This window comes from Tursiops truncatus, chromosome 15 (genome assembly GCF_011762595.2).
Source record: "Tursiops truncatus isolate mTurTru1 chromosome 15, mTurTru1.mat.Y, whole genome shotgun sequence".
Taxonomy (NCBI): Eukaryota; Metazoa; Chordata; class Mammalia; order Artiodactyla; family Delphinidae; genus Tursiops; species Tursiops truncatus.
In genome coordinates, this window is record NC_047048.1 from 4,917,613 (window position 1) to 4,934,963 (window position 17,351).

General features: G+C 45.2%; 1 protein-coding gene and 1 pseudogene across 4 annotated transcripts in view; one reads left to right on the plus strand and one right to left on the minus strand.

Annotated features, from left to right (window-relative positions):
* Positions 1-61: 61 nt before the first annotated feature.
* Positions 62-17,351, plus strand: part of RSPH10B (radial spoke head 10 homolog B) — a 39,872-nt gene continuing 22,582 nt past the window's right edge. For 2 of the 4 annotated variants that reach the window (XM_019930680.3, XM_019930682.3), the window contains exons 1-6: positions 62-2,059; positions 4,519-4,594; positions 7,657-7,725; positions 9,564-9,737; positions 11,340-11,425; positions 12,132-12,252. In XM_019930680.3, coding sequence (XP_019786239.1) covers positions 1,785-2,059; positions 4,519-4,594; positions 7,657-7,725; positions 9,564-9,737; positions 11,340-11,425; positions 12,132-12,252 — 801 coding nt within the window. In that variant the 5' untranslated portion in view covers positions 62-1,784. The remainder of the gene's footprint in view (positions 2,060-4,518; positions 4,595-7,656; positions 7,726-9,563; positions 9,738-11,339; positions 11,426-12,131; positions 12,253-17,351) is intronic. The other 2 variants (XM_019930681.3, XM_033839120.2) reach the window with 2 other exon arrangements.
* Positions 14,439-15,254, minus strand: LOC117308025 (peroxiredoxin-1 pseudogene; annotated as a pseudogene).

Below are 17,351 nucleotides of genomic sequence, written 5' to 3' on the forward strand. Positions count from 1 at the left end.
ATCCCTGTGTGTTGTCAAATGGTTTTTCATGGAGTCTCGTCCCATTTGAACTCTGCTAGAAATGGAAGTAAAAATGCCCTCTGCGGGGTCCAGATGGCGGTTGGGGTACAGTGCCCAGTGTGGGCCTCCCACCCACACCCTGCTCTCGACCTCTCTGCCCAGACAGTGGGCTTCCTTCCATTTGCAAACTTAGAATTCCTTAGGTGTAAGGAGACAGTCAAGTAATGGTCATTGCCACTTGTGCAAGCACTGCACTGGGGGACCTGTCCGAAAGCTTTAATATTTGCAAGAACTCCGCATATCGGGGTTTGTGGGAGGCAGGCCTGCCCCAGAGACCACCTGTCCTCATCCCAGAACCCTTGAAAACCTGCTCTATGTGGCCAAGGGGCTCCGCAGGTGAGTAAGGTAAGGGTGGTGAGATGGGGCGAGTACCCTGGGTTGGCTGGGTGGGCCCCGTCTAGCCCGTGGCTTCTGAAAAGTGGAGAACTTTTCCCAGCCGAGCCAGAGAGAGGAACGTTGCTAATTTCGAAGATGGAGGAAGGCGGCCTCTAGAAACTGGAAAAGGCAAGGACATAGATTCTCCCCTGGAGCCGCCAAAGGAACCAGTCCTGGTGGTTTCCTAACTTACAGAACTGTGAGATGATAAACTTGTGTTGCTTTAAGCCACTAAGTTTGGGGTAATTCGTTTAGGGCCATAATGAAAAAGTAACACCTGAGTTATTCTAGTGAGAGAGGCCTCGGGCGCGGCAATTAGTAGAGCTGGGAAAACCCTGGTCAGGTGCTTCAAGCTTCAGCGCTCTGCTTTAAGGGCTGAGCACGCTCGGCGGCCCGTTTAAGAGCGGGGCGGGGCCTGCGGTTGCCTGGAGACCGGCAGGATCAGGTCGCCGCGCCGCTTCCGTCTGGGATTGGCAGAGTCCCACGGCGTCCCCAGCGAGGTGAGCGCCCCCGCGGGGTCCCGGGGTCCCAGGCCGTGGTTGCGCCGCGACGGACATGACCTTGCCTTGCACTCCGGGACTCACCTGTGCGTCCTGCTCGATGCACCGGGGTGTCTTCAGTGGGGCCAGTTTGGAAAGGCCACAGAAACTGTGGCTTTGGAGCCCTGTGCCTCAGCTCTAAGACCTTGGGCAAATAATTAGCACAAGATTTTTTGCTTGACCCTGGCAGTGCTGTCCTAGGGAGTAGGTAGCCGATGATTTCAAGTTCAAAAACAGGAAAGTGAAAAAATAATCACTTCATTATTGATTGTGCACACTGTCTGATCCGTAGGGATTTTGTGCATCATCTCATCCTTATAACCAGACCAAGGTGCTGTTATTCTTGTTTGACAGCTGAAGCAGAAGGACCTCAGGTAACAACTGGGAAGGGGCAGTGCAGCTCATGAGCACTTTGCCATGCTGACACACGAAGAGACGGGCTTTTAAAGTACGAACTGGTGGCATGTAAAATTTCAGAGGTTAAGTCGGTATTTTTCACACACAGGATTGCTCTTCTTACTGGAGCACTATTTGGAAAGAAGTGGTAGATGGTGGTTCCAATTTTAAAAATTTTAGGAAGCAACCAATGCAATATTGAAGTAATATTTTTATAAACTGGTGAGACTCGATACTTGTAATTAATTTTTCAGGCTGTAGGAAAAGAGTGATAATGACATTGGGGTTGTAAAACGAGACATAATTTTTATTTTTCAGGTAAAACTCATCAACGCCTTGAAACAAACAGCTTTCAACCAAAGGAGTCATTTGATACTTACCTATATAAAGCAAACCTTAGGTCTTCTAAAGGCAATGGTGAAAGAAAAGAAAAGAGCAGATAAAAAAGGGGATAAGTTGGCCTGCTCTCCCTCGTCTGTCTCCGATCATACAGAGTTTCCCAAACAAGATGGCAATGCTGCTAGGCAAGATATGCCCCCAGGTGCTGTGCCACCATTGGACATGCAGCTCAAAGAACCAGAACTCGAGAGAGAGTGCAAAAATGATGATCTGCGGAATGAAGATACCACCCAGTATGAAGATACCACCCAGTATGAAGAGCCCATTCTGACCAAACTCATAGTAGAAAGGTGATTTTTTTTTGCTTTTGAAAGGTGATTTTAATGAGCTGCATCGTCCATGCTCCCTTTTCTACGACTTTCATGCTCTCTGTTCTCTGTCTCTTGATAATCTCTTACTGTAGCTTTACTTCCGTCTCCCTATACGACGGTAAACATCAATGTCTTTAGCACTGTTCTCTCTCCAAGAGTTTTAGGTTCAGATTTTTACCTCCCTAGTGGACATCGTCCACTGGACTTCAAACTTTCTGTGTCTCAACGCAAAGACTGCAGGACTTGAAGTACCATGATCTGGATTTGAGTCTTAGCTCTAGGACATCAACCCCATCGCCGAACCTTTCTGAGCCTCAGGTTCTTAATGGGGGGAAATAAATGAGTATTTGCACCTTAGAAGGTTCCTCTAAACGTTGCTGTTTCTCTCGCAGCCTTTGGCTCCTCCCTTGGTCCCTGTTTCTATCAGGGCATCCAAGCTCCAAGTCACAGAACTAATCTCTTCCCTACCCCTGCCTTTTGTGTTTCTTTTTCCTCCGTGCTTCTCTCATTCATCCTTTTCGCTACGCACAGACTTGTCTTCATACCTCTTGCTTGGGCCATTGGACTCACTTCCTCAAGAGTCCCTGCTTCTAGCCTCTCTCCCCACGCCTCATAGATTTACCTTCCTAATGCTGACTTGGTTTACATCACTCCTTGTACTAATTATCTATGTAACAAGTTACCCCAAAACATGACACTTAAAGCAATAAATATCACGTCGTTTATGGGGCTCAGGAGTCTGGCAGCAGCTTTGCTGGATGCTGGATGGTACTGGGTTAGGATCTCATGAGGTTCAGCGAAGATGTCAACCAGGGTTCGTCTAAAGGCTTGACCGGCTGGACAGTCTTTCGCAGTGGCTCCCTGGGGTGGCCGTCAGTCTCAGTTCCTCATCGCATGGGCTGTCTCCGCAGGGCTGCTTGAATGTCCTGCCGGCATGGCAGCTGGCTTCCCTGGGGAGTGATCGAGAGCGAGCAAGCTTTGGGAGCCTCGCTGTCTTTCACAACCTAGTCTCGGACGTCAGCTTCTGTCATTGCCAACAGCCTAGTGGTCACACAGGTTGCCTCCCTGGCTTGACTGTTGTGTACAGTGCTGCTATGAACATGGGGGTACATGTATCTTTTTGAATCAGAATTTCTGTCTTTTCTGGATATATGCCCAAGAGTGGGGTTGCTGGATCATATGGTAGCTGTATTTTTAGTTTTTTTAAGGACCTCCATACTGTTTTCCATAGTGACTGCCATTAATTAGAATTTTTAAAAAATGATTGCTGAATGTTATCCTACTTTTCTGGCATCTTGATATAAACATGGTTTTTCTTCTTTGATTTGCCGATATCATGAATTATATTTATAGGTATTCTAATGTTTACCCTTCCTTGGATTCTTGGAATAATCCCAGTGTGGTCATAGCTGTCACAGGTCCATTTGTTTTCCACCTCACTTACCTCAGAGCCTAGAGGCAAGCTAGGTGACACATCACACGTTATCCATTCGGTGCTGAACTAAAAATCTGGGTGCTGTTCTCGGTACCTCCGTTCCCCAAAGGCAGCACGTCAGCAAGCCCTGTTGGTTCTATGTCCGGAATATATCTTAAAAATATTATCATAGTAAAATACACATAGCATAAAATGTACTATTTTAACCATTTTAAGTATAAATCCAGAGGCATTAAATACACATGTCATGCAACAATCCCCACTACCCATTTTCAGAATGTTTTCATCACCCCAGACAGAAAATTGTCCAGAATATTCCATACGCCTCCATCTCTCTCCCCTCTCACTACTCCATCCCAGCAGTTAGCTTCCCCCCACACACAGTCCGTTCTCCACGGCAGCTGGAGTGATCTTTTTAAGACGTAAATCTGGTCTTGTCCAACCCACCTCTTAAAACCCTCTCATGATTCCTCTTAGAGCTTTTCGATTTTATAGCAAGTCTTTATCACGGCCCAGCCTCTTCTTCCGCTGGTCTCCCTCCCATCCATTGCTCACCTACTCAGTGTGGTCCAGCTGTGCAGCTGAACTTGAGCCGGCAGGCTCTTTCCTGCCTCAGGGCCTTTGCACTTGCTGTTTCCTCTTCCTGGGGATCCTCTTCTTCTCCAGGTTCTTTGTTATAAGTAGCCGTCTCCTTACTCCTGATCACATTCCCTGATCATATCTTTCACAAAAACTGAACGTGATCTAGAATTATCTTGTTCATTTGTTTCCTTTTTACTGTCTCTCCTCTTTGAACCATAAACTCCCAAGGGCAGGAACTTGTTCACAGTTGCAGCCCTGGTACTTAGAAGGGGGCAGGCACACAGTGGTCCTCGGCGGGGAATGCTTGTTGAGTGAATGTGAGGTATTTGTACTTTTTCATTGATGTTCATTACGTACTTTAACACACAGTCACTGAGGTGTGCTCACATGATTCATTGCCTTGAGCTTTGTTTCATTGTAGCTACGAAGGGGAAAAAGTCCGTGGACTGTATGAGGGAGAAGGCTTTGCCATCTTTCAAGGAGGCTGTACCTACCACGTGAGTTATACCTTTTGGGACTGGGCAGGGCAGACAGTGCAGGGTGATAATTTTAGATTTGCATCTTCAGAAAGTCCACTGATTCCTCAAAAGAAATTGGAAGTACTTGATGCTGATTTTAGTTTGAACCCTGAGTACATATTTTAAGGTAAAAACATGACTACTTTAGTACAAAGTAGTCATTTTAGATTTTTTCCTTTTGCCAAGTTTTATTTTGTACAAACAACATTAAGGTCTCTAAAGTAAAAAACAAAGAGTAAAAATCCCAGCATCCTTTTGCCATAAATGTTTTCAATTTGCTGTGTCTTTTTTTTTGGGGGGGGGGTGGGCACGTGGCTTGCAGGATCTTAGTTCCCCGACCAGGGATCGAACCCGTGCCCCCTGCAGTGGAAGTGCAGAGTCTTAACCATTGGACCACCAGGGAAGTTCCTCTTTTATTTATTTATTTATTTATTTATTTTGGTGGCCTCTCCCATTGCGGAGCACAGGCTCTGGACGCGCAGGCTCAGCGGCCATGGCTCATGGGCCCAGCCGCTCCACGGCATGTGGGATCTTCCCTGACCGGGGCACGAACCCATGTCCCCTGCATCGGCAGGCGGACTCTCAACCACTGCGCCCCCAGGGAAGCCCCCCTCTTTTAGTTCTTGAATGGATGGATCAGTGTTTTTACATGGGCGTATTAATTTTGTAGATAACACCTTGAATCTTTTTTCGGTTATGAATACATTGCTGTATTAATGTATGGTTTCCATAACTTAAAAGTTTGTTTGTGATAAAATGTACGTTAAACTTACCATTTTTAAGTGTTAGTTTCAGTGACATTAAGTACATTTACATTGTTGAACAACCATCACCACCGTCATCTGCAGAATTTTTTCATCATCCCACACTGAAACCCTGTTCCCATTAAGCACTGAATTCCCATTCCCTCTTCCATAATTATTTAAAATATTACACAGTGCTCTAATTTACCATTCAGAGCTATGCCATAATTATTAGATACTTTTGGGGTGTTTTCATTTTTTGTCTTTATCAATGATGCTACAGTGGCAGTAGTCATTCATCCGTTCGTTCAGATTATCCAGGAAACGTGTGCTTGTTATAGGAACAGATTTTTGTAGATGAGGTCAAAAGGCACAGGTTTCAGTATCCTGATTTTTCCCATTAACATAACATGTTCATTTTCCTGTGTTATAAAAGCTCTTAAAAATGCCATTTATGGGAATTCCCTGGTGGTCCAGTGGTTAGGACTCTGCACTTTCACTGTTGAGGACCTGGGTTCAGTCCCTGGTCGGGGAACTAAGATACCACAAGCCATGCAGCTGGCCAAAAACAAAACAAAACAAAACAAAAAAAAACCCCATGCCATTTATTATGACTGGATGATACTCATTAAAATGACTGTCCCTCTGGCCTCTGCCAGTTCTGGCCTTTGTAGTGTTTCTTTATCCCGATGAGAATCTTCCTTCACCGCTGTGGTACTTCTACAAGGCACCAGTGTGTATACCATTCAAAGATACCTAGTGCTTGACCACATGGGATAAACCCCTCCCGGGCTGCTGAGGATGTGATCACAGCTCCTGCTAACCCTGGGTGTCCTCAGGTATGCAGTCACCTGGTAGCTCAAGCCTGGCCAGGCAGCCTTGCCCTTTCCACTAATGAGAGGCAAACACCCCTTTATTTCTGGAGGAGCCCCCTTCCTCGCTGCCAGCTACCTGCTTTGTAAACTTTGCATATTTTCCTTAGACTCAGATTCTTGCGATTGAAAGTCATCATCCGTTGGATCTCCTTTAAACGGGGAAGGAGGCAAACCCAGTGGAACGACCCAGTAGCCCCACGACCCACAGGGGTCAGACCTGCGTTGGTCACACGTTTAGATCGCAATTTCCTAAAGAGAAAACTTGAAAACAAACATTTCACGAAACACTTGCCCTTCCCGTGTAGCTGAAGCGCGATCCCTTCTGTTCTATCAATACTCTGTTAAACAAAACAAAACTCTGCTTCTTGCGACCACGATTGATTCCATAATCCAGACGAGAGCCTCAGCCTGCAGTTGGAAGCTCTCTGGCTGCCCCCAGTTTCCCTGAGCGCCAGCCCTGCCTGATGTGCGGCTAGGTTCACCTGGATGGATGATATAACAGACCTTCTCGCTAGTGAAGTTAAGGCAGTGGTTCTTAAAGCATGTTCCCAGGGACCAGCAGCAGCACCTGGGAATTTGTGCAGAGTACAAATTCTTGGGCCCCAGCCCAGAGCTGGTGATGAATCAGGATCTCCAGTGTGCAGGGCGGGCCCAGTCATCTGTGCTTTCACCTCCCCCCACCCTGGTGGCTCTGATGCACAGTCGAGTCTAGAACCGCTGCGTCAGGGCACTGTTTACATAGATTCTCGGTTCTCTCCAGTCATCAACCCCTGAGCTCACCACCTCCTCTAAAGAAGGGATTCCGAGGAAGGACTGGGTATAATGTTATACGCGTTTTCTCTGATTGCATTGCGACATTCAGGTGTGTGAAGTTTTTAACAACTAGTTCCTATACATTAACGATAGATACTCTAAGTGAATGATATGGACAACTGTACATTATGTATACTTGTGTTGGTGTCAATACACACACACGCTCACACGTTCTGATAATTCCCAGTAAGGGAAAACAAAGTGTGACGTTGACAAATGTCATAATTTCTGATATCCAGATAATGGTTTTAATCTAGTCTAAATAATTTTCAAAAGACCCTTAAACTTTGAAATGCAAAGCCCAAAGCATATGAGTTCTTTTGAACTCTAGAGTTTTCCAACAGCTTAATTAGGTGAGGAAGCCTGAATTTACAGCTCAGTTTTAACAACTGCGCAGCACCGCCTAGTGCCAGTTTTAGGGAACTGGGTTTTTTTGGACTCCTACTCAGATCCTTTTTAGAACAGGATAGACGCCAGTGTGTTGCCAGCTCCCAGCTGAACACTGGACAAGCATATTTGTCGAACTTGTTTCCATTTTAAAAGCTGAATCCCTGGGTGGCAGTTTTGTAAATCAAGATTGGGCCTAACGCTTTGTTGCTCTGTTTCAAAGGGTATGTTTTCAGAAGGACTCATGCATGGACGGGGGACTTACGTCTGGGCTGATGGATTGAAATATGAGGTAAAGCGTATAGTATGTTATAGTTCTAAGTGAATTATGTGATTTAATGGTCAGGTTCCCACAATTAAACATACTAGTTTCATAAAAGTAACTCAGCACATGGGTTAAAAAAAAATCCATAGAACCAAAGAACAGAGGTGACAAGTTAGTTGTTACCGCAGGACCCTCTATAAATTGTCACCAGTTTCCAGTTTCGTTTGTATATTCTAGAGGTATTCTTCAGCCTCTCCCATTTTTTTGCAAACACAAATAGTTTATTTTTTTTTAAAGATTTAATTTTATTTATTTTTGGCTGCGTTGGGTCTTCGTTGCTGCGCGTGGGCTTTCTCTAGTTGCGGCGAGCGGGGGCTACTCGTCGTTGCGGTACGCGGGCTTCTCATTGCGGTGGCTTCTCTCCTTGCGGAGCACGGGCTCTAGGCACGCAGGCTTCAGTAGTTGTGGCACGCAGGCTCAGTAGTTGTGGCTCACGGGCTCTAGAGCGCAAGCTCAGTAGTTGTGGCGCACGGGCTTAGTTGCTCCACGGCATGTGGGATCTTCCTGGACCAGGGCTCGAACCCGTGTTCTCTGCACTGGCAGGCGGATTCGTAACCCCTGTGCCACCAGGGGAGCCCTGTAAATAGTTTGTTATACACTCTCTTCTGTACCTTTTTTCTCTAGAGACCAAACCATACCCACTCACTCAGATGTAGCTATCTCTACTGGCTGCTTGTGCTGCGTTTGGGCCTCACTTAACGGTCTTGCCGGGTTAGGGAATGCGTATTTTTAGACCGGTGCCTCTACAGTGCGTGTGGGCCTGAAACGCTGCCCTGAAAATCACAGTTGCAGAGCTGCTAACGCGATGGTGTTCCTAAGTCGTAATGAAAGTATTTAAAGCAGGGGATATAAGGCTCACATGCAACCAACAGCCAGGTTAGGGAAAGAGGCACGTTTGGGCCAGGTGGGCAGCTAAGTGGACTGGGCAGTGGGAGATGAGGCTGCGGAAGAGCGAGGGGAGGGTCCACCTTCATTGTCACGGAGCGGAGAGAACAGCCGAGGTCCAGGGCGGCCAGAGGATTGTGTCCCGACTGCTGTTTCAGGCCAATCTTTCCCGGGAAACTCCCCCCTGCCCCCAAGCCCCGCCTCCTGGCCTGGACCTCTGGTTCATCAGCTCTGGAAGGTCAGGTGGGGCTCATTCTTGCAGACACAGACCCACCCCCATCACAGACACACAAACACCAGTCAGGGGAGGGTTTATGGGCAGGATTCAGGCTCTCACAGAAGCATCCTCTGGGAGGTTGGCTGGCCTCTTGGGACCTCTGCTGGGCCCTCGCCTTCAGGAGTTCATGTTCCTGGAAAAGAACCCGATGCCTCTGGGCTGAGGTGTGGGGGGCACCGCATGCTGGCCGCTCATCCTGGGGCAGGAGGTTGGCTGGTGTGTCTGCAGTATATTAGGGTTTCCACCAGTGATCCCTGAGCCTGGCTAATCGTCAGCATCTCCTGGGGGTGACACTGGAACCCAGTGAATTAGCCGCCTCCAAGGCGGGTTCCAGAATCCAAAATTCTCAAGGCCAGGCTTGGGAGCCACCACTGTACCACGTCACCTGCTGGCTTCTTCGAGCTTCGTCTGCACACAGCTTTCCCGATAGCTCATTCCGCCTGGGCTTCTGTCCGGTGGAGGGACCAGGTGTGGGAGGATGGGATGTGTAGAGACGGGAGGAGGGGGGTGGGAGCTGGAGGGGGTATTCAACCGTTTCCAAGGGAGGAGAGACCGGCGTGGTATCCGCATCTCCAGCAACCCACAAGACGAGGGATCTCTCCACTGCCTTCTTTCTGCCACACTGATGACCATTTTGGCCTAGGGGGACTTTGTGAAAAACATCCCCATGAACCGTGGCATCTACACGTGGCCGGATGGCAGCACCTACGAAGGAGAAGTGGTCAACGGCATAAGACACGGATTCGGCATGTTCAAGTGCAGCACGCTGCCCGTGTGCTACATCGGCCACTGGTGCCACGGCAAGAGACACGGCAAGGTGGGTGAGGCAGCCACGCGACCCCCGGCTGTGAATGGGATGTGCAAACACAGAGAGCAGGAGGTGGGGGGGCTGTGAAGGGTATATTCACTTTTTTTTTTAATGAGGTGAAATTCACATCACGTGAAATTAACCATTTTACAGTGAACAATTCAGTGGCATTTAGTACATTCACAGTATTGTGCCACCACCACCTCTATCTAGTCCCCAAACATTCTCATCATCCCCAAATGAAACCCCATACCCAGTAGGCAGTTACTCCCCACTTCCCCAGCCCTGGGCAACCACCGATCAGCTCTCTCACTCTATGGGTTTACCTATTCTGAATATTTTGTATAAATGGAATCAGACAATATGTGACCTTTTGTGCCTGGCTTCTTTCACTGAGTATCATGTTTTTGAGGTTCATCCGTGTTGTAGGTAGTTCATTCCTTTTTCACAGCTGAGTAATATTCCATTGTATGGATGGACCACATTTTGTTTATCCATCCATCCAGTGATGGACATGTGGGCTGTTTCCATCTTTTGGCTACTGTGAATAGTGCTGCTATGACTGTGAGTGCAAAGGTTTATTTGAGTACTTGTTTTTAGTTCTTTTGGGTATATACCTAGGGGTGGAATTGCTGGGTCCTACGGTAACTTGATGTTTAGCATTTTGAAGGACCACCAAACTGTTTTCCGTGGTGGCTAAACCAGTTTACACTCTCACCAGCAATGTAGGTTATAGGTACTTTGAAGCGAGGTTGCTGTTTTTGGTACTATTGTCTCACTTTTATATAGGATGATAAAATACTGTAGCACTGTTTTTAGAAAATGTCAAAAGAAAAAGTCTATCTTCATAATTATCACCTTACTCAGATTTAGACTGTTCCCTTGTGTTCTGCATTCTGTTTTTTGTTTTTTAGCTCAGAGCAGGTCAGTTCAGATATTTGGGGGAGTTGGGGATGGTGACTTCTAGATAGAGGCACCAGGATGGCTGCGAGAAGGAACAAGTTAGCGTGATAATGAGGAAGAAGATGGAAAAATCACACACACACAGAAATAAACCAGTGAATAAACAAGCAATTTCAGGCCATTTACCGTAGATCCAAATGCTTTGCACAGTGGCTACTCCCACTCCCTTAAAGGAATCATCAAAGAAAAATTATGCCGTGTTCACTTATGCTCGGAGGCAGTAAAGTAAGACGTCAAAATGGATAAAACAAACTGGTTTTGGTACATAAAAGAGAGTGAGCTTCAGTTATAAGGAAGGTACTACTCTTCACTTTAGGAGACGACAAAATAGGATTTCTTTAGGTACTTATTTGACAAATAATTACTGACTATACTGAGTGTAATGGATGTAGTCATTTCATCCCGTATGTGACACTTGGCTATTCAGGGGTAACTGATTTGTGATCTCATTCTCACTTGGTGGGCACTTTACAGTATTCTTAATCACAAACCAGAAACATAACACGGGTTATATGTCTTACCTAAGGATGACATTTTCTGCATCATTTAGACTCCTTAAAATCATACATTTTAATCTTTACCTTTAAAAAAGCATTTGTTTTATAAGGCTTGATGATTTTATTTAAAAAATGCTATTCTTTGTTCTAGGGCTGCATTTGTTACAATCAAGAGGGAACCTCTTGGTACGAGGGAGACTGGGTGCACAACGTCAGAAAGGGCTGGGGGATAAGGCGGTAGGTATCCACCGCCCCCCCCATGTTTGGGGTGTTGGCGAAGAGCGTTCTTGGGCCCAAATAACTTTCACATAGGCTATTTAAAGATAAGGTGCAGAACTTACAGAGAACACGTTTTCTATATAAGCAGGGTGGAATATTTAAATTAACCCCAATATAATCTCAACAGGGATGAAGTATTCTTCGGAAAATTTAGAAAAACACCATATTAAATATGATGGCTAATCATACTGTTTCCCTTTATTATACATAGAAGCTGCCTCCCTTTGTTTTCTATGTTAATCACGGGTCTCCATTGTTAGTTTCATATTTTCTGAGGGATATTGACATATCGACTTGATTTTAGATCGAGCTGAGGGAGCCAAATATTTTAAGGATTAAAATACTTGGGGGCAAAATATTAACCAATCATAATACTATAGGGAGTTACTTAATAAGATTATAAACACTAATCTTACCCACTGTCACCTTATTAAGTAATCAGAAGTTTTTACAAAGTGATTTATTCTGTCCACCCCCCCCCACCCACCCAGAGGATTGTTCATAAGGACCACATGCCTATTCATTGAATTTAAATACAGGGAAGATTGTATGGGCACAAGGATTGGATTTCTTCAGAGGTATTTAGGGAGAAAGTTTAAGGAAGTCTTAAAGGTAAATGTTGTACATGAGATAACTGGTTGTTTTTAATTTTTGTTTGTCCTAGTTACAAATCTGGAAATATATATGAAGGTCAGTGGGAGAACAACGTGCGTCATGGGGAAGGCCGGATGAGGTGGCTGACAACTAACGAAGAGTACACGGGTCATTGGGAGCAGGGGGCCCAGGTACTGTGCTAGCTGGTTTGAGTGGAATACGCCCAGAGGTGGGGGCTCTGCTGATCCTCAGCCCATGAAGTATTTGGTGTCGGGTATTGCACGGTAATCTGAAATTCAAGCTGTGTTAAATTTAGAAACTCACAAACTCACATTATGATTACTTGTCTAAATCAGCCTTTTTATTATTTTTCTTTTCTTTTCTTTTCTTTTTTTCGGTACACGGGCCTCTCACTGTTGTGGCCTCTCCCGCCACGGAGCACAGGCTCCGGACGCGCAGGCTCAGCGGCCACGGCTCACGGGCCCAGCTGCTCCGCGACATGTGGGATCTTCCCGGACCGGGGCATGAACCCGTGTCCCCTGCATCGGCAGGCGGACTCTCAACCACTGCGCCACCAGGGAAGCCCTAAATCAGCCTTTTTAAAAAATATATATTTTGTTGACATATAGTTGATTTACACCGTTGTGTTAATTTCTGCTCTACAGCAAAGTGATGCAGTTACACATGTATATATGTTCTTTTTCATATTCTTTCCCATATGGTTTCTCACAGGATATTGAATATAGTTCCCCGTGCCTTACAGTACGATCTGGTTGTTTATCCATTCTGTATATAATAGTTCGCATCTGCTCATCCCAAACTCCCAATCCATCCCTCTCCGCCCTCCCCTCCCCCTTGGCAACCATAAGTCTGTTCTCTATGTCTGTGAGTCTGTTTTTGTTTTGTAGATACGTTCCCTTGTGTCGTGTTTTAGATTCCACATACAAGTAATATCATAGGGTGTCTTTCTCTTTCTGACTTACTTAGTATGATAATCTCCAGATCTATCCATGTTGCTGCAGATGGCATTATTTCATTCCTTTTATGGCTAACTTGACCTTTTTTTTTAAGTGCTATTTTATTAGTATTTAGTTTTCTCTAGAGGTCTCCCACCCAAGCGAGGTTCTTCCGTTGGCAAATTCATAAGTCACGTGACTCTTGGGAGGACTGAGACTACTATTTACATTTTATTTATTTATATTTTTGGACTTATTTGGCTAGACAAGATTTTATTGGGTACAAGGTGATCATTTTTGATAAAGAATTATAGTAGAGATCTTAAATGACGATAACAAGGCTCAAATTTGAAGTTTGGTCAAAAGACCAAAGCAGATCCAGACTTGCCAGCTGCCTTGGGATCTGGGATTATTACCTGTTCCCATTTCTCTGCAGTGCTTCCAGATGCTACCGGTGACAGGGCTTAAGAAGCAACTGTCCCCTAAATAAAGGTGCCTGCCTCAGAGGGTTCTTATGGAGACTGAATAAATACGAAATAGTGCCCGGCCTATAATAAGCTATTATTGAAGGCCCCGGGAATCCCATACCACCGCTCGTAGTTCTGGCTTGTCTGAATACTGGAGGGGTAGGTAGGCTGGGGCAGCCGTGTCTGGAAGGTGTCTAGAAGGGCACCACGTGATATACAGAAGGATTCTCAGCCCTGAATCTGCCCTAGCCTCAAGAGCCCAGGAGGAATCCACCTTTGCCCCACTGACAGCCCTCCCTCAGGACAATGATATGAGGATAAGAACTACCCTTAAATCAAGGATAGAAACCCAGGGAAGCCAAGAGGTGCTCAGCACCGTGCTTTTGACACAGGCAGCCTCCCCTATGAACACCAGCGCTGTGTTCGTCTCCCCCTCCCCCTTTTAGTTCCAAAGGCACTGAAGCCTCTTAACTCTGATCTTTTTACAGAACCAGTACCAGGCATTTCTCAGAAGAGGCCAAGCTTCAGGTTTTCATACAGCCCTCCCAGTAGTGTAAAAGTAAATGCCAGTAATCTCACTGGGCTCTTAACTTGCAACCCAGCCTATAGCGTAAATTGCAGTGCCTTGGCCAGTACTGTAGTAGGCCTTGCTCTTCTCCAGATACGGTGAAATGAAACACCTTGCTTCAAGGTCCATTCCCTGTATCTACTTGCATTTCCCCTCAATATAATTTCCTGATTCTGAGGCACTCTCACACCTCATTTTCCCCTAAAGAGGGAAAGCAAAAAGTAAATTCCTCTTACACTCAAAGGCTAATGTCCACCTAAAATGAAGAATCAAAAAGGTCTCAGCTCAAGTTTAATAAAGCTACAAAAGACCAAAAGTGATATCCTACTACTATACACATCAGTTTGCCTGCCCCATAATACAGCTCAGGCCGTTCCCTCCAGAGGAAGAAAGGCTGGCCTCCCGAAGCCCTGCAGGAAGGGCCTGTCCTGTCCCACACCACATCTGGGCTGAGTGTAAAGTCTTGTGTTTTAAGCATGACAGTAGTACAAAAGAGGTTTTGTTCTCATGGCCACCTACTGCAGCCTGGCCCTAAAATGGCCCAGCACTCACTTCTGCTTAGAGAAATATTCTTTGCTCTTCGGGACATCAGGCTCGATGGTATCGCTGCCAGGCTTCCAGCCAGCTGCACACACTTCCCCATGTTTGTCAGTAAACTGGAAGGCCTGAACTAGTCTCAGTGTCTCCTCCACAGAACGGCCAACAGGAAGGTCACTTATGGTGATCTGTCGAAGGATACCTTTATCAGCAATAATAAAAAGACCCCTGAGTGAGATGCCTTCATCGGCCTTTAAGACCCCATAGTCCTGAGCAATGGTGCGCTTGGGGTCTGATATCAAGGGACTGTTCGTGGGTCCCAGTCCTCCTTGTTTCTTGGGTGTCCCAGTCCTCCTTGTTTCTTGGGTGTGATGATCCATGACAGGAGACAGAAGTGAGAATCCACAGAAGCACCAATCACTTGGCATTTGAGTTTCTTAAATTCTTCTGCCCTATCACTGAAAGCAGTGACCTCCGTGGGGCACACAAAGGTGAAGTCAAGAGGGTAAAAGAAGAACACGATATATTTTCCTTTGTAGTCAGATAGGCTGATATCTTTGAACTGACCATCTGGCATTACAGCAGTTGCTTTGAAGTGGGGGGCATGGGGCCCAATTTTGGCATTTCCTGAAGACATATTGCAATCAGCACTTCTCACAAACCACAAAGGACAGTCAGGAAGCACACACACTATTTACATTTTACAAGCTATGTATTGGGCTTCCCTGGTGGCGCAGTGGTTAGGAATCCACCTGCTAATGCAGGGGACACAGGTTCGAGCCCTGGTCCAGGAAGATCCCACATGCCACGGAGCAACTAAACCCGTGTGCCACAACTACAGAGCCTGCGAGCCACAACTACTGAAGCCCGCGTGCCTAGAGCTGTGCTCTGCAACAAGAGAAGCCACCACAATGAGAAGCCTGCGCACCGCAACTAGAGAAAGCCTGCGCACAGCAATGAAGACCCAGCACAGCCAAAAATAAATAAACAAAATAAATAAATAAATAAATAGCTATGTATTTCCTGCACAGGAAAGGAAAGCTTTCTATGGTTAATTTTATATAGTTTATATAGCTAGGATTTTCTGATGACATCTTATATATTAACTTACTAATCGGGGACCTTGCTAAACTCACATGATAGTTCTAGTCGCTTTTTTGTAGACTCTTTAGGACTTTTTAATCTAGATAACCATGCCTGCAAATACAGTCAACTTCATGTTTCTTTCTAATCTGTATGCCATTTTTTTCCCCTTGCTTTATTGCACTGGCTAAGACCTCCAGGATATTTTGTGATATTGACTAGGAGTGGAGGGAGTGGACATCCTCACATTGTTCCTGATCTTAGTGTGAAAGAATTCAGTCTCTCATCAAGCATGATGTTAGCTGTAGGTTTTTTGTAGCTACCCTTTATCAGGTTGAGGAAGCATTTTTTTTTTAATTAATTAATTTTTTGGCTGTGTTGGGTCTTCGTTTCTGTGAGAGGGCTTTCTCTAGTTGTGGCGAGCGGGGGCCACTCTTCATCGCGGTGCGCGGGCCTCTCACTATCGCGGCGTCTCTTGTTGCGGAGCACAGGCACCAGACACGCAGGCTCAGTAGTTGTAGCTCACGGGCCCAGTTGCTCCGTGGCATGTGGGATCTTCCCAGACCAGGGCTCGAACCCGTGTCCCCTGCATTGGCAGGCAGATTCTCAACCACTGCGCCACCAGGGAAGCCCCGAGGAAGCACTTTTTCATTCTTAATTTACTTAACCGTTTTCATCATGAATAGATGTTGAATTTTGTCTAGTGCTTCTTCTGCCTCCAGTCTGATGATCATGTGGTTTTTCTTCTCTGGTCTATTGATTGGTTGAGTTAGATTAATTGATTTTCAAATGTTGAGCCAATCTTGCATTCCTGGGACAAACCCAACTTGGTCATGATAATATTATCCTTTTTATATCTTGCTGGGTTTAATTTCCTAATATTTTGTTGAGGATTTTTGTGTCCATGTTCATGAGGAATACTGATCTGTAGTATTATTTCCTTATAACATCTTGTCAGCTTGTAGTAATCAGGGTGATGTCAGCTTCATCAAATGAATTGGGAAGTGTTCTCTTCAAGTTTTTGGAAGTTTGTAGCATTGACATTCTCTCTTCCTTAGCCATACAGTTGAATATGCCAGTGAAGCCTTCTGGGCCTGGAGTTGTCTGTGGGATGATTAAATTAACTACATATTAACTATAAAACCAATTTCTTTAGTAAATAATGTGCTATTCAGGTTATCTATTTCTTCTTAAGTAAGCTGTGGAAGTTTGTGTTATACTGAAGGAGTTTGCTTGCTTCATAGAAATTGTTAATGTTATTGGCACAAGGTTGTTTATAACGTTACCTTATTCTTTTAATATATATAGGATCTATAGTGATGGTCCCTCTTTCTTCTAATATTAGTAATTTGTGCTTTCTGTCTCCTTCATCAGTCTTGCTAGAGATGTATCAATTTCATTAAAATGATCAAAGAGCCAGTTTTAGTTTTGTTTTCTTTCATGTTTTTCAAAATAACTGGTATCTATTCTTGTTATTACCTCCCTTCTGCATGCTTTGGGTTTAATTTGCTCTTTTCCTAGAGTTGCATGGATGCTCTATTGATTTGAGACATTTCTTTTTTCCTAATATAAACATTTAATACTACAGTTTTTCCTCTTAGCACTGCTTTATCTGTATCCCACTTATTTTGATATATCATGTTTTTTAAGTTTTGTTCAGTTCAAAATATTTTCTAATT